Genomic DNA, 26,975 nt, shown 5'->3' on the forward strand with positions numbered 1-26,975 from the left:
GCTGAGGAACAGGCACCCCCGAACACCGGAAACCCGATGACGTGCAGCGCCAGTCCGAGCGTGACCCGCTCAGGGGCAACAGTCCGTCTAGCCCTCCCCCGGTGCCCCAACACCCATCGGGTTGGCGGGCGCTGCGTGGTCCGGAAACCCGGTCACCCGTGCTGTATTGCACTGTGCCAGGGGGGCCCGAGAGGCCAGAACCCATTGAGCCATGACGGGTAGCCACAATGGGCTGCCCGGTGCTCTGGGTTTGGTCGGTGACAAGCATCAGACCCGGAACAACGTCTTGCTTACCAACTCGACCCTTCTTAGGCTTAAGTTCCGTCTTGGGGGCTCGGGTAACCGGCCCCTTGGACACAGCCTTGCGTTTGCCAGCCCCACTATCTTTGGCCGATGCTGGGGACCGAGTACTCGGCCCCTCGACATCACCAGTGGGACTGCCAGCACCCGCAGACGACAACGTAGTGTCGCCGACACAGACTGTCACGAGGGGGTGTAATTTCCCTCAGTTACGACAGACTTTGTCCTCCCAAAATGCTTCATTTTCTTCTCACACAATTGTATCAATCAAAACAACACAAACTACGACAGTTCCACGAACCGTACTGGTCGTAGGATATTATAAGAAAGCTTCTCAAAGCAAAAATGGGGACGTTTTAAGAATAAATCTTGCTAGTTATTAAAAACCACTTCTCACCCTCCTGCCGCTAAGAGAAAAGAGGAAGATCACGTGGTACCCTGCGGGGCACTATGGGCGGCCAAAAGAGGGGGCTATTTAACTCTTAGCGATATTACCTGCCGGTATAGGGAAATATGCAAAAAAAGTATTGTGCTCTATTATTATTGGTTTATTAAAAATCAAACGTAGCAGCCAAAAGGCTGAATTGTGTTTAGGTTTACAATATAAAAATACATTCAAACATCAAAAACCAGCAAATGTACAATACGAGATTAAAAAAATAGAGCAGATGAGAATATAAAATTTAAAAAACTGAAAGGTAAGTATGAGTGAAGTAGACCTACAATGCATTGCATCCGCACACATGTGTAAAATAAACGCATTCTACAAATTTTGCACTATCTGAAGATTGAATGCAGTTTTCCCGAATCATCAACTTGAGCTGCCATACGAACAGCGCAAATTTGCAGTTCGCCCACGCTTTTGCCCTCTCAGCAGATTCAGCTGACAATTTGGCAGAGTGCAAATTGTAGATTGAGCACAAGTGTGTCCCAATTCGTTACACAAGTTTGTCGAATGGCTCGACAAGCAGTTTAGCAGTTTTCATTCCTTCAAGAATGTTCCCATGCTCTATAGACATGTTAATGATTTTCGTTAACAAATATGTTTGTGCCGTTACTACATTGTCACGGATCAAGCCGCATGTTTATGCAACATACGAGCAACTTCGTTACTTAATGATTAATAGTCATTCCACAAGTTTTGACAGATGTACTTGATGGCAGCTTTGTGGATCTGATCACGCAATAGATAGATTTGGCAAGATGAATAGGATTTTCTGATATTATTGTTGTTTATCGAAGCTCAAAAAGAAAACTTGTTGCAGTTTTTGATGGGAATAGGTTGGATCTAGGATTACATTTGAGAGCAAAAAAAAAGTAAGGTTAAAAGCAGTTTAGCAGTTTTCAAAATTTACCAATAAGACGGTAATTTTCTTGAAACTAACGTCCGTCGATATATCGAAAATACTCAAAAACTCGATATTTTTTTGACATCGAAATCGCCGATGTCACTTTTATAATCATATCGTAATATCGGATTTTCGATATATCGAAAAATTTCGATGTTTTGAAAAATTCGATGTTCCTAAATGATATCGAAAATACCAAAAGAGTGTCCGATTATTTAAAAGAAATCTGTGTTTGTGTATTAGAAAAGCCGTCGTCGTTATGTAGTTTCATCATTTCGAGTTGCTCTATTAAATAAAATATGTTTTACAACCAAGTATGTCTGCTTGTTCTTTGTGTTTTCGCCATCAGCCGCTGGCCCGTCGCAGAAGTTCACAACTCCGCGGCGAGCGCAAGGTAAAACCTCACAAGAAACCACCGCTGGTTTGCAAAAATACCCCGCAAAAACTTCCCCGAATCAACAAGACGTAACAAAACAAGGAAGAAAACAATCTTACGTTATACAGTAAAATAATCTTTCTATCAATCCAAGGTATCATAATGGCGTCATTTTGGTCAAATAAAGCCTACACGTTGTTGTTTTCGTAAACAAGCTTACACTTCCGAGGAACTATATGCTTCGCAGACCACGCTGTCGGCGGCTATTGCGTGCGTACATGTACCAGCGAAGACTTTGCTGTTGTACGGTTTAAGCGTGCACACCAGCGTGTGTGGTTATTGCAATTCGGGGGGAAAACCCGTTTGCCCAAGCATGCACAGACACGTGCAGTCTTTTTTCAAGGCGGTATCGCGTGATGCACTGCGTTATTTCGACAATAGAGGGCTTTCTCGCATTCAATTTTAATGCCTTTACTATAGAATGCTAAGTGCTACAAGCCTTTATTGGAGACTACATTGTATGTGACTGCATCATGCTGCTTGCGTTGTATATTGTGAGCGCGGAGTGGTAGGTCTGTGTTTTGCGGGACTTTCTCGTGATTTTTTTGGATGATTATCTCAACCATTTTCAACCGTAAAGGTAGTGTAACATACCAGCGGACATTTGTTATGTATCTAACAATATTGCCGTGAATTGTCGTTATTTTGAAGGGCATTAGACTCTCAAAAAGTTTAGTAACTAATTCATTTAGTGTTGACAAAGTTTGAAGCGCCGCGCTCCCCTAATACACTTCACTCTCCACAACAGCGGGCCTGTCGCACCAATTTTTTTTTCCACATCCTACCGAAGATCTCAACTCAAATCCACCCGCCCGCGTGCCCGTCGGACAACTTGATTGACACTTCTACGTCAATGCATAGGCAACTGACACCTTAATGTCGGCGGGTCACGCAACTCACAAAGGCTCTGTGTCATTTTGAGACGGTCAATCATGGCCAATCACGAATCGAGAATTGTGGTGAGCGTTCACCGATTGGCCAAGCCAGCGGTAGCGGTGATCATACTTTGTTGTAAAACCAGAAAAAATCGGGGCGCGGGACTACGCAATTTGAGATTTTTCAACTACAAACATGAGTATACCAAGTGCTGTTTTTAGGCTTCATCTTGCGCGCGGGAAATACTCGATATATCGAGTATACTCGATATTTAATTTTCGATATATCGGTTATGGAAAAAAACCGATATCGACGGACGTTACTTGAAACACCCAGTTGCACTGAACCAAATTATTGAATTAAAATACATGAAAGGAGTGCAAGTCACAAGAAAAACAAACACTAACTGCTGTTTGGCAACTGCTTACACGCCTTCCAAAGATGGATGCTTCGCAACTTTCTCAAATTCAGTCCTTCCAAAACGAAGTTCATAATCATTTCCTCTCCACATCTTTGCAACAAATTCCCATTCAACACATTCAGATTGGCGATACCCTGGTCACACCCAGCACAGATGTACGAAATCTCTGCGTGCTCTTTGACCAGTGCATGAACCTAGAAAAACATGTTTCTCGTGTCTGCCAATCTTCCTACATACACCTCAGACGCATCGCTAAGATCAGACGTCTACTTTCCATGAAGGCAGCAGAGCAGCTCATCCATGAGTTTATCACTTCTAGACTGGACTTCTGTAATAGTCTGCTTGCTGGCCTTCCACAGAGCATGCTGCAGGGTCTCCAATCTGTTCAGAACGCTGCAGCACGTCTCTTGACTGGAAACAAAATGCATGACCACATCACTCCAATCTTGTATAATCTACATTGGCTTCCCATCAAACAACGCATCAAATTCAAAATAATCATACTCACTTTCAAGGCACTCCAAGGTTTAGCCCCACTCTATATTCAAAACCTACAGGTTGACTCCCCGTACTGCAAGACCAGGTCTTAGGTTCACAAGCAACATGCTCCTTTTTCCCTGGTCTCGTCTAGCCAGCTACAGGGACAGGGGGTTTTCCATTACAGCACCCAGGCTCTGGAATTCATTCCCTGAAAACCTCAGGGAAATAAATAACATCTCCATCTTTCAGCAGCAACTCAAGACACACCTGTTCACACTTGCTTTCCCTAACACTTGAGAACTCCCTCTTTTCCATCTTGACCGGCGCCTTTGAATGGTTTTACACCAGAATTAGTGTGCCTTTATAAATGCTGTGTTGTTTAGGTGTTCGGGCAACAGCCCGAACAACTCTTTGATTTTGTTCGTTTTTTTTGGTGTTTTTTGGGGGGTTTTTCTTATTCTTATTCTCGTTGATTGTCCGCAAGAAAAAGCATAGTTGCGAAGCTTGCATTACGTTGAAACTTTGCACACAGGTAGACAATAACCAGAAGATGGTGCAAAAGTTGTTACGTCTCGATGACGTCATCAGTTGACGAGATACACTAATTCAAAGTTTATTGTTTCAAAAAATCATAACTTTTGATCTAAATGAGGAATTCTTACAATCAATACATCATCGGAAAGGTCTTGCAAAGAGCTTTGAACGCTTCACAGACATGACCCCACTTTGACCTTCACTTCATGTTCAAAACACTAGTTGAAGATTTAACAACTCTATAGCCGACGCCTGTTGGATGCGCCTACATACAGCACGAATGAAACAGTAATGAGAATGTCGTCTGTTTACGCTGTTGTTATGACTCTGTGCGTATTATTCACTGAATTGGCGCGATGCCAAGTTTTACGCTGTACCGATGATCAATGCATAATAACAAATGGCGGAACTTACGCAATGGAAACGAATGCCACTGAATTTTCGGCGTCAAATTGTTTCCTTTTTGCACTTCTGATGGCATAATGGTGAAGGTGGAATTGAAGACAAAGGTACGCTGAGATGGCCACCTACTTCAGTGGTTCGTAAGATATATAATTACGTGAGAAAATACAAGCAGAAAAAGACGGCATTGGTCGTGTTTTGATCAAACACAGAGAAGCAGAGACGTAACATTGATCAACCAGTCCCCAAAAGTGAAGGGTGCTTTAACCGAATTAACGGCAGTCTACACGGTGATAATGGTAAGCTTTGTGTGAAAATCAATGCTTTCAAAACGAGTGTTATAAAGGCTATCCTTTATTATTAACTGGTGAATGTGGTGATGTTTTTGAACTACGGAACGTTTGGTATTCATGACCATTGAATACGGTGAGGTAAAACTGTGTGACTTGTAAGAAATAATGGTCAGCCTGTTTTAAGTTTTATGTCAGTCATGTTTTATGACAATTAAGCGTGTTTAAAAAAGCCTGCGGTGACATTTTCCTTTTGTTTTGTTTATAAGTTGTTCATTTCAAAAACAGTATACTTGCATTTTCCACTAACTTTTCCTTGTGTCAACTTCTAACTTTGATTTTTTTTACTAGCCCCCTCAAACAGCTGGTTAACTGATTTATCTATCATAATAAATTTAAAGACTTCATTTTTAACAGTTTCGGCTTGGATTGATTTTCCTTGAGATACTTTGTTTAACTTTCTTGTTATTTTTGCCTCTTCAGAATACAGCAAATTATGAAAAATTCAGCGGAATGGTTTTTGATCCAGTGACAGATTTCCACTCGCTGTGTTGCATTCCTTATTTCCATGATACAACCTACAGCCACAGGTAGAAATATTGCTTAACTCATTGTATGTTTTAAAGGGAAGGTACACGTTTGGTCATTACGCAAAACAAATATTAACTTAAAACCTTTTGAGGGCTGTTGATAGTATAAAACATTGTGGGAAACGACTCCCTCTGAAGTAACGTAGTTTTTGAGAAAGCTGTAATGTCTCACTAAAATAATAAAAGACTTCTAGCTAGAAAGTAGAAGTCTTTTATTCGTATCTGAAAGCACACGGATTCGTCCAACAAGGGTGTTCTTTCTTTCATCATTTTCTCCTAACTCCAATGACCAATTGAGCTCAAATTTTCACAGGTTTGTTATTTTATGCATATGTGGAAGTGAGAACACTGGTCTTTGGCAATTACCAATAGTGTACCTTCCCTTTAAGTCAAAATTCACGAGGGGCTTAGGTTTGCCATTTCCTCGATTTGTCTTCATTTTACATTTTGATTGAAAACAAGTGCCTCTTTCAATAGTCTAAAGTTAACAATGGCATGACTTATTTTGAAAAATTATATACTACATGTATAAGGGCGATTCCAAGCAAACATGGACATGACACCAAAAAATAAAAATTGTGTAACAACTTTCTTTCCACGTAAAAGTTATAGCTAACATATGAAAGGAAACAGACATTAACTTTTTTTACACACTCTGCAGCATTTTGTACAAATTCAGCTCATGTTTGCACAAGCTGTGAACAGACCCTAAAAAGTGAGCACATTAAGGTGATTTCTTCAAAGTTAAATATTGTCCCCCACAAAGGTTCTTCCAGCAAAACTTTAATAGTTGTGATTAGCAGCAGGTACAACTATTTAAAATCCAGAATGAATTTTAATTTGTGTTTCTCATTTAAGCAACATGTGAGTGTACTTGTGGGAGCTTCAACAGGTCGTAATGCGACTAACCGAGAGATGAAGTTATTTCAATTGCACAAAAAATCCACTGACTATCTTCATGGCAATTCAAAATATATATGCTTCTACCCTTATTACCAAGTCTGAAATGAGTAAAGAAATCAACACTCTAGTTGGTGTATTTTAATAACGAGTCATCAAAAAGTGTAATGCGACTAACCGGTAATGCGACTAACCATGCAATGTAATGCGACTAACCAAATCCTTTTTCAAGAGGAGGTCAGCAAAGCTGGATATCTTGGTTTTGACTTACTAGAGGACAATATTACATGAATTAAAAGATCTGGGGCTCTGCAGATGCCACTCATGCCCTAACCACAATGCATTTTTCCATGCTGAAAACTATAACATGTGTTGTCCATGTGCCACTCCAATCTAGTTTCATCATTAACATATGAAACAAAATAAAGAAAAGCAACATTTCTGAGAAATTTGAGTAGAAAAGTGAAGTAATGGAACTAATTTACTTCACAAATTGTGGACATATGTACATGTTGTACCATTGCCTAGGCTGAAAAAGCAGAATGATGTTAAAATACAAGGAATTCAAGAAGACCACAGAAAAATCTCCCAAAAGAGCAAACAAAAGCAAAAAGCTGATGTCCTCTTGCCACTATTTTCCTTCAGAAAGAAGAAACATGATAACTACAAAATGCTGCCTTACAAACCAGGGTAGTGATGCAAGGGTAGCAATGCATGGTCAGTGGTGTGTGGTGTAACATGCAGTGAAATGTATCCAGGTAAAGTCGAGGAGATGGGTGATCAAGAAGGTTTTTTGTTTTGTTTTATACACTTTTTCGACACAAAACAAATTGTTTGTTGCATTGAGGAACCTGTGATAACCAACAAGGCCATTTTAAATTTACAGTCCACTTTTAAACAATAACCCAAACTTTGATTTTTCAGGGACATGGTTACATGTATGTAAGTCACTTTAAATCTGCGATTTTATTTTTGTTCAATTCCTACATACTCGGCAAGATATTTAACATTTTATGTTGAATGCACAACTCTGAAAATAAAGGTGGTCAGTAAAATGGGAAATAACAATATTTCTGAAAAATGTAAGTTTGCTTTTCTAAAAATACACATTTCAGCCTTGTTTCTATGATTTTTAAGAGAAAAGGCGTTATTATTTTAGTAAAAACAAGTGAAATTAATTTATTTTGTTTGTTGATAAGGAATTAACCCAATTTTGCCAAACAAGAACTCAGTTTGGGCTCCATTGGGTTTGGCTTAAGTGGCCGGACAAACTGTAATGCGACTAACCGTAATGCGACTAACCATGGTTTTGCCACGTAAACCTAAAAGTTCAATATAATAGATGTTAAATTTTGCATCGGGGATAAAGAATATTAATTTTGGTTTTTACCCATACACCGATGTGTGTTAGCACTGTATACTCAGTACTTTCCCGAGTCCTGTGAAAAAATATCACAGGCATGTTACTCGGGTGGGATTCGAATCCCACCCGAGTAACATGCCTGTGATAGTTTTTCACAGGACTCGGGAAAGTACTGAGTATACAGTGCTAACACACATCGGTGTATGGGTAAAAACCAAAATTAATATACTAAAAGTTCAAGTTGCTGACTTTTTATAAGTATCCTGTTGGATACTAATGTATAAGAGATGTGTGCTAAATGTAGTAAAACCTTTGCAAGTTTTTTAGTTTGAGGAAACTTTTGAATTGAGACAAGTGTATTTTTTATCGTGTCCTTTTTGTGTAATGCGACTAACCGCTTTTTACAAAGCTATAACATCCAGAGTACAACGCCCACAACATTTTTAATATCATCACTTCAAAGCCTTGGGTGTCAAGTACAAATCAGTCTATAAACTTAGTGGAAATAATATCTCACATAGAACTACTAGCACCAAGATCAAGAAATGACACTAAAAAAGTGTAATGCGACTAACCATGGAATCGCCCATAAGCTTCATTGAACGTGATACAATGTACATGTACTTGTGAATAACCCTGAAGGGTAATTTCGAGATCTGCATGCAGCGAAGATGATAAAAAGGAAGTCGAAACACATATTGCTCTGTATGATTTATGACTATTGACCCCTTCAATTCTGAAGATGATTTGAACAAAATCTGGTGAGCGGTGTAAAGTATCTGGACTTTCGACAAGTTCGCACTGTATGAAACAAAGTTTGACCCATCTTTTATATTTACTGATAATGACGTGAACAAATTAATATTATTTTGCTTTCGTCTGCTGACAATTTTTACATGTACTTACAATCAAATCTCTCGATAAGAACTTAGCTATGACGTCAAAAGTTTAGAAAATCTGTTTAACGAAAGTTTATTGTTTTGAAAAATCCTATCACGAGCAAAAAGATTTTCAGCTTGGCTTTTTCTTGTGAAAATTTGTTGTATTCATTTGTTTATAGTTCCCGTTGAATATGATGGTAGAAATAAAAAATTGAAATGTATAAAAGTAATCCGTTTTCATTTTGATTTCTTTGCATTTTGACGAGCTATTAACAATTATTCTTTTCATTGATTCACTATACATTATATGAAAGGGCTTTACAAGGCGTTACAAGTCTGTTTTAAAGGCATTTTCAACAAACATTTCCCTTCCGGTTAGTTAGTCTCTTCTCCAGTCGTCATTATGTATAAGTTCCTACGTCCTCAACCGAAAAAGCTATTTTGACAATCTATACTTCGTATAAAAGAGATTTACGTCATAGTCTGTTTTCATTATTATCACACCCAAGTTTATGATACAACCTGGAAAGCAGACAGGGTTGCAACTTTTTAAAAACGATTAATCTTGCTCATGTACACAGCTATATTAGTAACACAAACATTGCATACAGAATTTTTCTGTACAAACAATTTTCCACTTACCCCTTTGACTTGCCAATAAGATTGATGACTGATGCCTCTGCCTTTTCGAACAGTACTTGCGTATTTGCCATGCTAACACCAATATTAATCTGAAGTAAAATATACAAAGATATATTCATGCGGTACATTAATTTACTGCAAAACAACTTAGCCCCCACCAACCCCTACTGAGGCAACTGTATCATATAATAAAGCCAGTGTAATGAAAATGACAGAATAAGCACGCTACATCAAATAGTTACTTTTAACAAATGTTGAACATTTCAAGGCTGTTACTGCTTGTAAAATGGGAACATAGAAAACATTTTTAAAAAATTTAAAAAATCATGTAAAAAAAAAAATTGTGTTCTCTACTTCAACAAGGATAATTTTTTGATGAAAATTCATAAATACCTCAGACAGTTTCGCTATTCCTATTGTTGGAGAGCGCATCACGTGGGTGTGTATAAACCTTTGTTTATGGCCAGTAAAAATATTGAAAAATGGGCGTGACACGCGAGCTTGCACCTGTGCTTATAAGACAGTTTCTTCATTCCTATTGGTCGAGAGCAACGGCTGGAACAGTTGTGCCACATCACGCAATACGGGCAACGCGCACAGCATTCCCTTATAAGGAGTTGTTTACCCATGACCCATGGCCATTTCATAGCTGGAGGGGTGTTGTGTTGAAAGAAATCATTGAACAATTATAATTTTTGCATTATTTTACTTTTTGATCAAAAACCTTTGTATGTTTTTGACCGAAAAGGTATTTATGAATAGGAATCAAAGTGTGTTGAATCGGTTTTCAACTAGTGGTTTAAACCAAGGCCTGGTTCTTGATAATTTACCTCGATTTCATCTCGGTAAAACGATCAAGAACCAGGCCTCGTTGGGTTTAAACCACTAGTTGAAAACCTCTTCACCACACATTGATTCCCTTATTCATAATGAACCCAGACAGTTTCCCTTATTGGTGGACAGCGCGTCACGTGGGGGTGTTTAATAGGTTAATAATGACCAGCTGGAGCTGTTTATAACCGGCTGGCTTCCGCATGTTGGGTGCCACGTATGCCAGTATTATCTCGAGGAACGTGCAATTCATAGCTATTAGTAACAGCTCGTAATCTATTTGTAAGCGCGCGCACGTAAACACAACCCACACGCATCAAACAGATTCTTCACAAAGTTGTTGAAACAAATATTTCAAACCTCGAATTTTCAATTATTGTCAAAGTGTCTATTATTGTATTTTAACAAAAGGGCGTTTATGAATGGGAATAAAAGAGTAGTGACTCGTTCTGAAATGTCCGTTAAAAACCTTGCAGGGTCGTTGCCGTGCGATAAAAGCCCTCGTCTTCGGCTCGGGCCTTTATCACACGGCCTTTATTTAACACCTCAAATGTTTCATTTAATTTCATTCATTTATTAATTTCACAGGCAAAAATTCAAGCACAGACATTAAGAACAGCAAGAAAACAAAAACATGAACATACAATAAAATTACAAAAAAAAGCAGCACCCCTGAAGGATTTTAAAAAAGTAAACTAAATTACTATCGAGTTAATCTCCTGATGCCACAATTTAAGAAGAGACAAACAGGGACATTACAGATGGACATTATTAAAACATGGCATACAGTGTAAAAATATAGAACTATACAAGCAGTTAAAACTATAACAGCACTAATGGGCATTACAAATACAAAATCGTTAACAGAGAGATTCTAGTTAATTATGCAAAAGGCAATATAAATTTGAGAAAAAAAACAGCAGCAAGGTTTTTGAATGGGCAAGGCAACTAGAAAGTTAAACTGTTTTGGTCAAGGGGACCTCCTGTCCAGGGACTAATACATAATTTCTGAGGGAATTTGTGAAGGAGGATAAACTATGGATAATTTTATCTTTAATGCAGGCCGGTAGTTCGTCCCATAATCTAGGGAATCTGTGAAAAAGAGAACGATGGGCAGCAACGGAAGGAGCCCGATGATGGACAAATTTAACAGATTCGATATGTCTACAATTAATGGGAATTAGAGTGTCTGTGTCAATGTCAAATTTGTTACACAAAAATTTAATAACAAACGCAATTGAAAGAAAATGAACAGGGCCTGTTGATTAAAAGAGACCCAGCTTGACACACCTGTCTGAATATTCAATTTCATTGAATGTTGTGATAGGCCTTTTAGTTTTCAAATTTTATAGTTTATGGGGAAAAGAACAAAATATGCAGTTTAATGTATTTTGCAGAAAACTAACTTCTGTAGTTAGAGACAACTATGAACTCTGCATTATACAAATGTACAAAGCAAGATCACAAAAATTAAAGTTAACAACCATCTTCTGAATTCCTTGGAATTTTCTGTACTACATATTTGCCGACTCCTCTAAAGCACTTGTGCTTATATCAGCTCCACCTCAAATTTCATTTTTAAATTTATTAATCACCAAATACGGTAATTTGTGCATTTAAAAAAAGTTAAAACAATGAGATTTTTTTTCCAAGAATTTGTAAGATTATCACACCAGGAACTAGTTTTAAAGACCTGCTTGAACGAAAATGTCAAGTCACTAACTTTGCTGAATTTCACTTAAAATGTTTTCAATGAATAAGGAAATCAAGTCATGTAATTATAAAGTGATTTTAATTGCGAAAAAAAAACAAATCATTTTGAATACCCTTATCCAGCGCTTTTCTGCGAGATTTGCGAAAAGCCCCGTTACGTAATCACTCTCAAAACGTCATAGTTGGGAGCTCCAATTTGTAAAGCCGTTTTGTTGCAGCGTAGAGGTATAACAAAGCAAACTCCCAGACATGACGTCAGCGGCATTGTCCTTTGACGCACGCCGTCAAGGCAGAACTGTTTTTAGTTTTTCAAAACCTTTAGGTTGGGGCCTGATTTTTTATTCCATAATTACGAAAAATTCAGAAGTGTACACATATATCAAAATTACACTTAAATGGTGAACAAGTGCATAATAAACAAGTTAAAAAACAATATCCGTTGAAAACATTCCGCTCAGGTAGCTTTTTAAACCCAAACAGTATTCTCCACACACGAACATTGTAAATTAGCGGGCTGCCCTCCTAAAATTTAGGCCGCCCTGCCAAAGAATTGGCTGCCCTGCTAAAATTATTGGCCGCTCTGCCCAAAAAAGGACAAAGAGACTATTTTTAGACTGCATTTCATAAGATCAAACGAGTACCTGACAAGCCAAAACCGACTTAAAAACTACAGCATCAGAAATGCGATCGTAAACAAACATTATAACAGATGTACACACGGCCACATGGTTCGTATGCCGAGTGCATCAACCAACCATGCACACACCACGCACACCATCGACGTCGCGGCTAGCATGGAAATACCCACTGTATGCACCGTGCATAAAAAGTCTGCACGCTGTAATTGGCCGTTGATAGACTCCAACACAATATGCACATTCACAAACTGATAAAGAATTACCACACAGTAGTGTGCCGCACGCACGGAATGGTACAATGTAAATATGTATGTACAGCCTTGAAGCATATTCAAACATGTCGACTTTCGCCCATTGAGGGCGTGCGCGATGTGGGGCAAAGTTCAGTGATAAATAAATTTTGTTCGGTGCATTACCGATCGTTGAATCTCGATTATTTTTATTGCAAACGAAGTTCTTAACGGCGGAACCGCTAATCACTAATTCATGAAAATGGTTTTGTATGGAAAAAGTATTAATTACGTCATATCACAATGGGCGCCATTTTGATTACGTCATGCCGCCCTCCTAAAAAAAAAGTCTATGGAGAACACTGCCAAATTAAGAAACCTTTAAAATAGGTCACAGGAAATAAGAATTACAGTTTGCTTCTCTTCTGCAAAAACATGTTTATCAATTATAACAATACTTTAAACACAGAAATTAAGAAAAACTTAACATTATTTTGGACTTTTTGTAAAACTTTTTTTTTCTTTCACAAATTAAAAATGATGCATTTTTCACAGCTGAAATTTTACAATTTGTTTCTTGATAAAGCTTACAAGTTTATTTTTTTTAAATGGCAAATATATACATAAAATAGCTTTGAAATATAAAATGTGCACAATCTTTAAGTTCAATAAATGTTCAAATTAACAGTTTTTTGTTTGTTAATTAACTTCACATCAGATAATTTAGCTTATAAATAAACGAGGCATGTAACTCTTCACTTCAGCCAGGAAAAAAAAGAGGAAAATTACATGGATTTTGTATTCTTTTATTCGCAGTTCAAGAATGAGATTTTGAAAAAATCATCAGTCACGGGAAGTGAACACACCTACTTGTTATAATTGTTTGATTGGTCGAGAACCAATCACTTGACGTGCAACAACTACGCATGTACTATGGCTGCACAGTGCGGCGAGTAACATGAGTTTTGCTAACCGGTGTACATTATCTTGATCATTCCCAGGGTTTGTCGATTCCCAGCATTTAGTGCGAAACGGCTGCGGGTTTGAGGGAATAGTGAAGAACTTTTTTTCTCATTTGAACAACTGTTCGTCTGCTTGTTAAACTATGCATACTCATCGCAAATTTGTTTGCTTAACGTAGCAAACAAATTTGCTTAAGCGTAAACCTACTTCACGATCTTAAGCACTTAAACAAACTGCACGCGCAACATTTAGATCGTTTGCTTAAGCAAAAAAGAAAAAGGTGCTGACAAAATGGCGGGCAAAATAAATGCGGAGTGACGATAAGAAAAGTCATCACCTTCTCTGTCTAATATGTATTATTTGTAATGGTTCAAAGCGCCCCTTGAAAGGTTCACCCACTAACTTGAGAGTAAACAAGAAGAAGATACTTTGTACTACGGATCTGGAACATTTTAGACACTCGTTTACTTCGCTACACCTACCATACAAGTACACGTACAAAACACACAGATCCGCGCAACAACTACGCGCTGTGCTCAAACAGGGTGCTTAAGAAAAAATAGAGGCTTTAAGGACCCTTTTTGTTTGCTTACCGCTTTCAGCAAAAAACCTTGCTTATGCAAGGCTATGAAATGAACAATTTGCTAGGTGCGCCCGTCAACCATAAAAGCAGCTCTATGAAACTAGACCATGTGCTTGAACAGCGTACTTAAGCAGAAAACTGGGGCTTCAAGGACCCTTTTTGATTGCTTGCTTGCTTGCTTGCCGCTTTAAGCAAAAAACCTTGCTTAACCAAGGCTATGAAATGAAAAATTTGCTAGGTGCGCCTGTTTAGCACAAACGCGACCGTTAAGCAGCTCTTTGAAATTGGGCCCAGGACTGTTACATTAAAGGCAGGATAATATAGGCAGGCAGCGCCCGCAGACAAATGGACACTGACTAACAACTTGTCATTTAGTCTATGCATTATAATGAAAGGTTTTCATTTTGGGAGCTGATACTCTCTTATAAACACAAGTTTTAAGACATGTATTGTGTAATCAGCGGGCCTTCATTTTAATTAATACAAGGAGAGCTCGAAATATACACCCAGGGACAAACAGAAAGATTATAAAAAATTCACGAATTTATTATTAGAAATGAATAAATAGCCGATCCCCAACGCCACAGAAAAGTTTAGTGCATTCTCTTAAATGTATATTTGGTTTGCGGTAACACCATGTGTGTATCTACTTGCCAGGTAGACTTTGTTCTTAGAGAACTGTCTTGCTATATATTCTACTGCAGCGGAGTAGATAATCGGGGTAGATAATCGAGACTTCTCAGTTCTGAAAAGAACTGTCCTGCTTTTTAACTATCACCAGGGCGGATGGTATAGAAAATAGACTTGGGCTACTACTTTAGCTTAGAGGATCATAACTAACTGTACTGCCGCGGAGTCAGTTCTGAATTGGTCTCAACGTTTCGACTAGCCTACTCCTGGCGATGAGTAGAAATCCCCCCCCCCCAACAATAGTGTGGGACTAGTCTATGATTGATACTTACCCAAATAGCCACTACTTATGCATATTTCATAGCCGACAGGCTAATTCGCTAGAAAAATTGACAACCAGAGGGCGCCCTCTCGCGCCCACCCAGCATGCTACGCAGTAGCTCCGCCAAATACGTCCTTCTTTTTCTCATCTTACAGGTACACTGTAACCCTGAACACGAGCCGTTAGTGGGGAAGGAGGGCGGGAAGGCTATTTGTGTAAGTATCAATCATAGACTCGTCCCACATTATTGTGGGGGGGGGGGGAGTCTATTTCATTCACTTACCCAAATAGCCACTACTTATGCATAACATGGAGGTTGGGTAGGCGAGGCGCCTTTATGAAAAATCAGACTATAGTCGGCAAGTACCCAAGACTTAAAACTACAAACTGATAGGAAGTGCTTATAAGAATCAGGGGAAATTTTTGGGGCTCACCTCAAGCTCTGTCCTGGCGGTGCCTGGACGGGTCGCTTGCTTGGGGCTCCCTTCTGGGTTGAGATGCTGACAGCACTGCTCTCCCAAAAGCCCCTTCGTTCTGGAGCACATCACGCAGATAGCAGGTGGTGAAGGTTGATGGACCCTTCCAGCAAGCTGCTTGTGAGATCTCTGCAAAGGAAATCCCACTGAAAAACGCCCAGGATGTTGACACGGCACGGACGTGGTGTGCACGTATGGGTCCCTGACTGCCTATATCCTTATCTGACAGCCAGTCGGGGTTTGATTGTATCTTTGGAGGCTGGACCATGCAGGGGAGTAGTCGAGATAAAAAGTTGGTCGCAGGTCCCTCGAAGTGGTTTGGTACAATCCAGATACCATTTGAGGGAGCGTCGTATGGGGCACCAGAGCCTGTCTGATCAGTAAGATGATATAGAGGCAATTTCGGGAATGAAGGTATCAGGCGGGTAAAAACTGCCGTCTGGTTCTTAGTAAGGAATGAAGCCTTGGGTACAAGGCGAACCCCTCCCGGTTCCCACCGGATGTGTCCCGGTTGGATCGTAAGTGCCTGGATTTCACATCCCCTCCTAGCTGAAGCTGCAGCTATGAGGAAGGCCAGCTTGATTGAAAGTTGCAACAGTGAAGACCGGTGTGCCGGCTCATAGGGGACCGCTGCCAAGTTCTCTAGCACCCGTCCCAAGTCCCAGGATGGGACCAGCCTCTGTCTCGGGGGCCTTTCGTTAAACATGCCCCGAAGTATCTGTGTTAGCACGGGGCTCGATGAGATTGTGGAGCCATCGGAGAACCCTTCATGGACTGCCGCAATGGCCGATCTGTAATTCGTAATTGTTGTCACCTTCAGTTGGGAATTAAAGAGGTGAACCAGAAAATCTGACACCATCGCTAAAGATGCAGTGGTCGGATCCACAGCGCGGTCGTCACACCACCGACTAAAATGTTGAAGTCGGTTGTCGTAAACCTTTCGTGTGGAGAGGCGACGCCCCTTCGCTGCAAGGGTCGCAGCCTCTTCAGAAAGACCAGCTGTATCGAGGGATCGTTTGACAGTTGCCAACACGCCAGGTGGAGGTCTCCCGGCGCTGGATGTAGTAGTCGGGAGTGTGGTTGGTATAGGAGATCGTGTCGATCCGGGAGGATCAGGGGGTCCCCTACTAGAAGTCTCACTTGTCTTAGGAACCATGGCTGGCGTGGCCAGAAGGGAGCGATCAGGAGAATCCGGCACGATTCCTGCTCTATTTTCCCTATGACTCTCTGAAGGAGGGATATCGGAGGGAACGCGTATGCGAACATGCCTGTCCAGTCTATGGCTAGGGTGTCGGTGGCCCAGGCCCTGGGATGATGGAATCTTGCGCAGAATACCGGGAGTTTGGCGTTTATCTCTGTCGCAAAAAGGTCTATGTGTGGTCGACCCGCTGTCGCAAAGATCTGTTGGGTCACACTGTTGTGCAGGGTCCACTCTGTAGGGATCACTGTACCCCTTGACAGTGCATCCGCTATCGTGTTTTCCACTCCCGGAATGTGGATTGCATGCAGAGTTGTCTCGTTCTCGATGAGCCAGAGGCTCAAGTCCCAGGTGAGGAGGCACAGCTGAGGTGACCGCGTGCCTCCCTGTCTGTTTATATATGACACGACTGTCGTGTTGTCTGTCCTGATGAGGACCGCACGGTTCCTGACCTCGGTTTGGAATTGCCGTAGGGCATTGATGACCGCCTGGAGCTCCAAGATGTTGATGTGTTGGGACTTGAAGAACTTGTCCCACACCCCAGCTGTCTGCCGTGGGCCCAGGGACGCGCCCCAGTCCTTGTTGGATGCGTCGGTTAAGATTGTGACCTGGGGAGCCCTTTGTGGGAACCCAAGACCGCAGTTGACATTTTCCTCCTTTTGCCACCATCACAGATGAGGAAGGATGTGGCTGCTGATTGGCATGAGGATTGATATATAGTCCCTTTTCAGCCTGAAATGTGACAAGAGGTGCAGCTGGAGTGGTCGCATTCGAAGTCGGCACCATGGAACCAGATCTACCAGACTGGCCATGAAGCCCAGAAGTTTTAACCAGGCCCGTGCTGGGGCCGTAGTGGATGATAGGAACAGGTCCACGCACTGATATAGAGCTGTGATGCGCTCCGTTGTGGGAAAGGCCATGCCGTTCCGAAGGTCGACGACCGCTCCTAGGAAGGTCGGAGACTGGGTTGGTATGAAACGGGATTTCTCTTCGTTTATAATGAAGCCTACAGCCCTCGTCACCTCGCAGGTGGTCTGCAGATATTGGGCCGTTTCCTCTTCCGATCTGCCGACAATCAGCCAGTCGTCCAGGTACATAATAGATCATGATATTCCGACGACGTAGATAGGCTGCGAATTGCTCGTGTGACTCTTGTGAACGCCCTTGGTGACGTTGAGAGTCCACATGGGAGGGCCGTGAACTCCAGGGAGCGCCCCTGATATCTGAATCGGAGGTATCGGGAGAGATTGGTATGTGGAGGTAAGCGTCTCTGAAGTCGATTGACGCTGCCCATACCACCTTGGATAGCGATTCCAGGATCACTTTTAGTGTTTCCATCCGGAAGCGTCTCGGTCTGATGAACCGATTGAGCGGTTTGAGATTGATTATAGGTCGCCATTCCATAGTTCCCTTTTTTGGCATTAGAAAGAACGTCGAGAGGAACCCCTAGATGCCGCCACCGGACGCACTGCCTGCTTTTGTAGTAGGGAGGATATCTCCTTCTTTTGAGCCAGGCACTTTTCCCTGTTCGCCGGAACTGGTGTTTTGCAAACCAGGGTGCCCGACAGAGGGGTGCTCGTGAACTCTTAACGGTAACCGTGTTCGACCGTTGCGAGCACCCATACGTCCGGATGTGATCTCGCTCCAAGACCCTACAAAATCTCTGAGATGGCCCCCGACGGGTCCCGGTTCGGGGCCAGAGTCGGAAGCAGGGGCCGCTGGTTTTCGCAGGTTTAGCTTGTCTGCATGTTTAAGCGTTTTGTCTCTGTCTCAAGAACCTCTTAAAATTGCCCTCCAAAGAGGTTGTTCCCAAGAAGAGAGATATCCTCTAATTTCTTCTTAGCCCCTTCGTAGGGAATGTACAGTGTCTCAAGTACATTTGTCCTTCTGGAACGCGTGGTCTGGAGCGAAATTCTGGTGCAATTGCTCCAGGGACATCCTAAGGCCTTCCTCTAGGCAGCGAAAAGCTATGGCTAATATGTCTGCTGGGGTGGATGCGCCCTCCTCACAGGCGCAGACAACGTATTCCGAGAGCAGTAGAAGAAAAGCGTTGGCTTTGGCGCCAAAGCGGGCTGCCTTAGCTGAGGCTTTACCGCTATCGCTTTAAAGTTTGTCTTTTGCGATAGACGGTATGGTGGGGACAGTGAAGAAATCTTCACAGTCCTTTTGTGGGTACTGGAAGTAGTTCTTAGACCTTTTGGTGTGTAGAATCCATTTCTTTAGAGCGGCTGTGCTTTTGATGCGGTCCACGCAAAGACAGTCTAATGGGAGGGTCGGGAACGGCGTACTGCGTGTTTCTTTCCCTCCGGTTCTTGTCTTGAAGGAGCGACGATCCGATGAGTCCCCTGGGGTATCATCGGTCGGTAGCTTGAGTACCCGAACCATGTCCCGTTGCACCAGTCGGAGCTGAGTTTCAAATGAAGAAAAACTGCCCAGTTCTGTGGGCTCATCTTCCTCGGAGCGTGCCTCACGTGAGCTCCTCTCCCCATCGAGACTTTTTTTGATTTCAATGTTTGCATCTCTCGGGTGTTAATGCAGTTGACAAAACCATGTTTATTTTCCGCTCGAAAGGTTCAAAAACTGGTTCATGTTTCTTTTCAAATCTCAAGTCATTTTGCTGTAGACCCCCAAATTTATCTTTCAATGCAAGTACGTTTTTGCCCAGTGGAACTACTTAAATGGCACTGTCTTTCGTAACTGTTTGTTCTTTATTCTCCGCAGACTGTTTACAAATTGCCTTTGACCCAGTTTCAACAATTAAACAACCTATAAGACTTAACCTTTATGAAACCTAAACAAATACTTAAGACAATATTAATTACCATGATCAGTCAGTTTAAATTAAGCAAACAATTATGGTACATGTAAATCACTCTTGACATTTTGATTGGTTGCAAATACTTGTGTGAATCATTATTTTACATTAATTAATTGATTTCTTTGAAATAAATACAAAAACTATGATCAGCTTCTTGACCTTAGGCCTATTGTTCTGTAATCGAATGGACAAGAATGGATAGAAAATTAACATTAGTAAATGATAACTCTTAATTCCTTCAATACCTCTTCATTTTTGTTTAGTCTTTAAGCATACCCAAAAATATTTTGTTGACAGCAAACTTGTACTGCATTATTTGAATCACTTTTAAATCATTTTGGGCTAAATGGGTCCAAGCTCCATGGTCCAAGTAACTGCTTTAAACTGGCCTAATATTGCCCCAGAAACATTTTATAGAGTTTAATAATGTGTATTTGTTCAAATACAAACCTTGTCAAACCATGGAGGTAGAAATAGCTCCATGGTCAAACTGGCATGTGACTAAAGTGAGACAAAAACGAAGGATTGACATAATATTGTAAATTGAACTGTGCAAGTCTTTATTGAAAAACACAAATCAAGTAGACTTGGTTGTAATCTGTATGAAATGATTCATGTGTTATTTGCATCTTCTTTGTTACAATGTTTGATCCTTGTTGCAAACAAGAAGCAAAAATAGTGGACGTCGATCACCTTTACAATAACTGTGCTTTAAAGCCTCTCATTTTCGAGTTGAAAACAAAACAAAAAGTAAATCAAAATAGTTTACTTGTAACAGAGAAATAGGCACCAGAAACGCATCAGAAACCACCAGAGAGCACCTAAAGTAGCCAGAGCTTCCAGGGCCCTTAATAAGGGGGGGGGGGGGGGTGAGACAGACTTGGCGCTGCCCGCTCATGTTGTGTGCTACGCACACAAGGTTTCTATTTTTTTGTAGTGATTTTAGGTTGCACTCCCACTTTTTCAGTTTGCACTCCCACTTTCCAAATTCCTAGCTAAGACTGCTGTACACGTTTGGTAATTGTCAAAGACCAGTGGTCTCACTTGGTTTATCCCATCATAAGCATAAAATAACAAGCCTGTGAGAATTTGGGCTCAATTGTCATCGAAGTTGCGAGAAAATGATGAAAGAAAAAACACCCTTGTTGGACGAATTTGTGTGCTTTCAGATAGGAATAAAAGCTAGAAGTCTTTTAATATTTTAGTGAGAAATTACCTCTTTCTTAAAAACTACGTTACTTCAGAGGGAGTCATATCCCACAATGGTTTATACTATCATAAGCTCTCCAATGGTTGCTACCAAATCAGTTTTTAAGTTAATATTTGTTTTGAGTAGTTACCAAACATGTACCTTCCCCATTGTTTTAAAGAGTCAATGATGCCAAAGTATCAGTAAGATTAACGCACGAAAGAGACTGGAACCATCAAAAGCTAAAATATGGCCCCTGAACATGTCTGGAAGTACATTGTATCGCCAAGAATAGTCAGACAATTTTGACAGTTTTAGCCGTTCCTTTCGTTAAAAAGGTATTTATTAATGGTAATAGCTGTTAACGGACCTCACCTCCATCTCAACAGCGCCAGCCACCAACCCGGTCATTACCCTGCAGTTTGCAAAACGTACAAGATACACCAATGTACCTAAATGTGAACAAAATACATTGTATGTGCAGAATAAATGCATGCATAAGAACTTACTGAAAGATCCTGCATACATAGCTTAAAATGAAAAAATCAAATACCTTCAATGGTTTCTGTGATGATTTTTCTCCTTTGAGCATGGAAACATCGGCCGCTAGAAAGTTAAACATACACATTATTAACAGAGACAAGTTTTGCAAAATTTGAACATTCCTAAAAATTGCATACCCTGGCCTAAGGGCTTTGATTTTCGCAGGAAGGTTAAATAGAGAAGAAGAAATTACACACAGTGATAATTGCTAAGAACGTGTACACAAAGGTCACTCAGAACACCTCTACCACCCTTGAGTTTTCTGAGCAGTAACCAAGCGAGTTCGAGTGAGGTTTGAGCGAGTTTGAATGCTACCATTTTGTCCCAAAGAAATCCCCCCCCACAGAAGTGTGGATGGGGTCTAAGAAAGAATACTTACCAGAAGAGTCGAATTACTATTTTGCATATTCCCTATGCCGTGAGGCAATAATGCTAAGACTTTCACACGTAAACACAATAGCGCCCTCTACCGTCCTACCCACAACACCCCGGGCGACATGCCTGCCACGGAGTCGTCCTCTTTTTGATGAGCCCTACAAAATGTAAGCACCCAAGGACATGTATGTGGGGAAGGAGGGAGGGATACTCTACCGGTAAGTATTCGTTCGTAGACCCCATCCACACTTCTGTGGGGGGGGGGGGAGTCTACTTCACTCTACAGTACTTACCGGTAGAGTCGAATTACTATTTTGCATACACTCGCACCGAGGAAAGGCGGTGGGTATACGCGGTGCTACTGCATTTCTTAAGGGGGCGTGGGACCCCGGCGCTCAAAAGTTCAGAGAACGCTTCGTGGCCGCTAGGCCCGATAGTTGTCCATGCCCAAAAGTACAGGGGGTGTCGTCCCCACAGGTAAACAATACATTAATAAGTATTGTTAGCACTGTAATACCGTGGACAAACTCACCTAAACACTTGACTGACGAGGTGGAGCTTGTTCTGGCTTCGCAGCTTGGCAGGCCGCCTGTAACACCGCTCTACCCGCTCTCCCATCCACCTGCAGAAGGTCCTTCAGGTAGCAGTCGAAAAACGTGGACGGGGTCTTCCAGGAGGCCGCCCTTGTTATTTCATTCATGGAGACACCTTTAAAGAAAGCCCATGAGGCCAACACTCCCCATACTTCGTGGGCAAGAACCGGACTTTCGGCTGCTGGCCATCCGCCCGGCACCGAGCGGATGGCTGTAACTATCCAACGCACGATTGTATTGCGGGATGCTGGTCGGAATGGTGGAACCGTCCGGTTCGGATTGACTTTGTGCGGTCGATGTACCACTTTAATGCCCGTACTGGGCACCAAAGTTTGTTGGCCCCAACTGCCAAAAAGGCTTTAAGGTAGACGAACCGGATTGGTTCTTGGCCAGAAACCCCTCCAAAGGAATCAGGCGGACTCTTCCGGGTTCCCACCGGATGTGTCCTGCTGCCACTGTAAGGGAGTGGAGTTCACTACGTCGGCGAGACGTAGCGACCACCACCAAAAAGGCCACTTTGACTGTTAAGTGCAGCAATGTGGCTCCACTCAGCGGTTCAAAGGGGGTTTGGTTAGCGCTGACAGTACGCTAAAGAGGTCCCAGGATGGGACCAGTTTGCGCACAGGGGGACGGGTGACAAACATCCCCTTAGTCAGCTGCCCCATCGCCCAGTTATCCGCAACCGTCGAACCATCGGCAAACCCCCAGTGCACAGTGGTTTAAAACCCTATGTGACCCCGACATCGACAAGTTTCTGTACAATAATCGGTCAAAATACCTTTATAATATATCTCAAGCATGTCTCAATGTCATCTTTAGGTAGATAAAACGTGAAAATAATCCACAATTTGTCGATCCATGTCGTGATTCACAAATTATTTTAGAGGAATTGCGCCCTCTTGTGACAATTTTTTATGATGTGGTTTTGAAGTCAACAGAGGGCGCTATATCTTCTGTGTGTAATGTTAATGTACACAATGTTTTTGGTTAAAACAGCGTTCTGAAAACTTAGTTTTGGGGAGTGAAGGCGAGCTTGTTGGATTTCGGCGCTATTTTATTTTCAAAGCTAAGTAGTCACTCTATCATTTTATGGAAATAAATACAAAAAACATGTTGGCAGTTGGTGGCGGATTGGGAAAATATCCAACGTTTTGATTTTTGTTTATTTTCCTTAATTTTGCGATGTAAACAATTGCTTTTTTGAAAATTCTCATTTTCAGGAGTAAAAACTCATTTTCGCTAATTCACCGTGAATTTCTAGCCACAACTAGTTACTTTATTAATCTATTACAAATTTTTAGCATTTCGTCCAGGCCCTTAATGGCTTATTTTAAAGATGTGTGGCGGTATTTTTTTTTTACAAGTAGCATTTTTTGACATTTTAGTCAAAGATTTCAAAGCATTTTTGCTGTATCCTCAAAACTTTGGTCCGTATTTAATTTTCTACAGTGCGAAAGGTCACTCATACAGGTAATTTAAAAACAATATTTGTTTTCTCAAACAATTTTTATATGCCTACCCAGGTATTTTTTTAACATAAGGGTTTGTGATTTTTGCTGAATATAAACGTATGTCACTGTGTATACGAACTACAATTCCTTAAAAAACCAGGGTAATAAATTTCAAAAAAATAAAAATTCTTTAACAAATTAGTTCTTCTTGTTCAAGTCACCAAAGATATGTAGTTATCTCAAAAAAAAAAAAATTGACCTGATGTCTGGGTCTTAAACCACTGTGTCCAGTGGACCGCTGCAATGCCCGATCGGTAATTCTTTACCGTGGCGGTCGCCAGGCCGCTATCAAAAAGATATAGGAGGAAATCCCGACTTCCTCTACAGAAGTATCGGCGGGATGTATAGCTCGCCGCCTACATGTACACCATTTAAAGAAATGGCGTAATCGGCAGTCATAAACTCTTCGTGTTGAGGCCATCTGGGACTGGGCGGCAACGCAGCCCGTTTCGAAAGGCCCGCTGCTCTGAGGGATCTCGTGACAGCGCCCAGCACGTCAGGTGCAGATCCCCCGGAGCCGGATGAACCACTCTGGATCCGGGCTGGTATATGAGGTCCGGTCGTTGCGGGAGAACCACTGGCCCGTGCACCAGGAGCCTGATCAGCCGAGGGAACCAGGGCCAAAAAGGGGCGATCAAGAGAACTTTCCAGTGATCCTGCTCGATCTTTGTCAGCACCCGTGGAATGAGGGAGATGGGCGGGTAGGCGCTTGCCAACAGCCCCTCCCATCGCTTAGTGAGAGCGTCGATCCCCCATGCCCCGGGGTCGGGACCCCTGGCGCAGTAGATCGGCAGTTGATTGTTCGTCTGAGAGGTGAACAAATCCACATGAGGCCGGTCGATTAGCAGGAAGAGCGACTGGGCCACACAGGGGCGGAGGGACCACTCTGTCGGGACGATCCAGCCCCGGGAGCGAGCGTCGGCCGTGATATTCTCCTTCCCTGGGATGTACACCGCCGACAGGGCGATCCCCTGCTGCATGCACCAGTGGATTAGGTCCCAGGTTAGTGCACACAGCCGGGCCGACCGGGTGCCCCCTTGGTGATTGCCCCCGTGGTTGTCGAAGCGGACAAGGACGGCCTGCCCCACTAACTGTGCCCGGAAGTGCTAAAGGGCATTTCGGACCGCCAGCATTTCCAGGACGTTGATGTGGGTTGAGTGGTGTTCCGGGCCCCACACCCCCGCTATCTGGCGAGGGTCGCACAGAGACACGTCGGTGACGGCGGGCGCTGACGGCGGTCGCTGACGGTTGGGGCGGGCGGAACACTCTACCACGTGTGAGGTTGGCGTCCTCCACCCACCATTGGAGGTGGGGGGTCAGCCAAGGCGTGGTAGGCACCGGGAGGTTGACTGAATGACAGCTGGGCGGAAGGTAGGAGAGGAGATGGAGCTGGATAGGCCTCATCCTCAGCCTGCAAAAATCGATCAGATCTACCATGCTGGCCATAAGGCTCAGTAATCTGAGCCAAGCCACCGCCGGCGCCACCGTAGCCCGAAGAAAAGGGGCCACGCACTGACGCAGGTTCTGTACCTGTTCCGCCGAAGGGCAGGCCAGCCCCCTTTGAAGGTCGAGAGCCGCACTGAGAAAGGTGGGCACCTGAGAGGGGATCGGGAGCCATTTCTCGATGTTTACCAGGAACCCCAGGCTGGAAGTGAGGCACCAAGTAATCATCAGCGCCACGTCCGTTGCCTCCCGCGATCGGCCCACGATTAGCCAATCGTCGAGGTATTGGAAAATCAGCAATCCTCGCCTCCGAAGTGCTGCCCCGATCGCCCACACCACGGGTGAAAACCCGAGGGGAGGTGGATAGACCAAAGGGGAGCACCACAAATTCGTATAGCGTTCCGTTGTAGAGGAAGCGCAGGTATTTGCGGTGTTCGGCCCTGATGGGAACGTGTAGGTAAGCGTCCCGAAGGTCCAAGCTCGCCCCCACGCAGGTGTATCGATTGATTCGAGGAAGGCGGCCTCCCACGGGTACGTCGGCGGGAGGTCATCTGGAGACAGGGAAAGTCACTTCCGCCACGCCCCGGGATACCGGGGGGCGGACGCACGAAAGGTGCGACCCGACTGGGCCCGCTGCTGGCCATAAGGCCATGGAGTCTGAGCCAGGCCAGCGCCAGTGCCACCGCTGCCCGAAGGAAGCACAAAGCACAAAGGGGAAAAGGCCACGCATGACGCAAGTTCAACACCCCGTTCACCGATGGGCGGACCAGCCCCTTCTGAAAGTCGAGGGCAGCACCGACGAAAGTGGGCACCTGAGAGGGAATCGAGTGCTGCTTCTCGGCATTCACCAAGAGCCCTAAGTCGGACATGAGGTGCAAAGTTATCTTGAGCGCTGCTGTTGTCAACTCCCTTGACGACCCACGATTAGCAAATCGTCGAGGTATTGGAAAATCATCACCCCTTGTCTCCAAAGTGGTGCCCGATCACCCTCACCTTCTTCGCCTGTGGCGTGGAGGCCTGTGGTTTCCTCAGGTTCATCTCGTCCATGGCCTTAAGACGTTTAGCCTCGGACTCCATGACTCCTGAAATTTACCCGTAAACAGGTCCTTCCCCATCTGAGGGAGCGCATTGAGACGCTTGTCGTGCACCTGCGGACGGAAGGAATAGTGCGTCTTAGACGCTCGCCCTTTGGGTCAATGTTGCTAGGTTCTAAACCCTTGCAAACTGGTCCAGAACGGTACACAGCCCGTTGTCTAGACAATGGAGGGCAGCTACCATCATGTCTGCCGGAACTGCCCAGTCCTCAACGCCGACTAGTGTCAGGTACTCAGATAAAGGAAGTTGGAAGGACGATGTGCGCATGCCAAAGCGTGACGCTGAGTCCATCTTCCTGACTACCTCTCCCATCTTCCCTTTGGCTTTGTCTGCAAAGGGAAGTTTGGAAGAAGCTGTACC

At 43.0% G+C, this 26,975-nt stretch overlaps 1 protein-coding gene and 1 pseudogene across 2 annotated transcripts in view; both read right to left on the bottom strand.

Annotated features, from left to right (window-relative positions):
• The window catches only part of LOC139939476 (vesicle-fusing ATPase-like), a 220,769-nt gene that overhangs the window by 117,917 nt on the left and 75,877 nt on the right, over window positions 1–26,975 (bottom strand). For both annotated transcript variants that reach the window (XM_071935430.1, XM_071935429.1), the window contains 2 exons: window positions 21,609–21,661; window positions 9,465–9,553 (listed from right to left, as the gene is read on the bottom strand). In XM_071935430.1, the coding sequence (XP_071791531.1) occupies window positions 9,465–9,553; window positions 21,609–21,661 (142 nt within the window). The remainder of the gene's footprint in view (window positions 1–9,464; window positions 9,554–21,608; window positions 21,662–26,975) is intronic.
• On the bottom strand, window positions 16,712–18,452 carry LOC139939515 (uncharacterized; annotated as a pseudogene).

Source organism: Asterias amurensis, chromosome 7 (assembly GCF_032118995.1).
Source record: "Asterias amurensis chromosome 7, ASM3211899v1".
Taxonomy (NCBI): domain Eukaryota; kingdom Metazoa; phylum Echinodermata; class Asteroidea; order Forcipulatida; family Asteriidae; genus Asterias; species Asterias amurensis.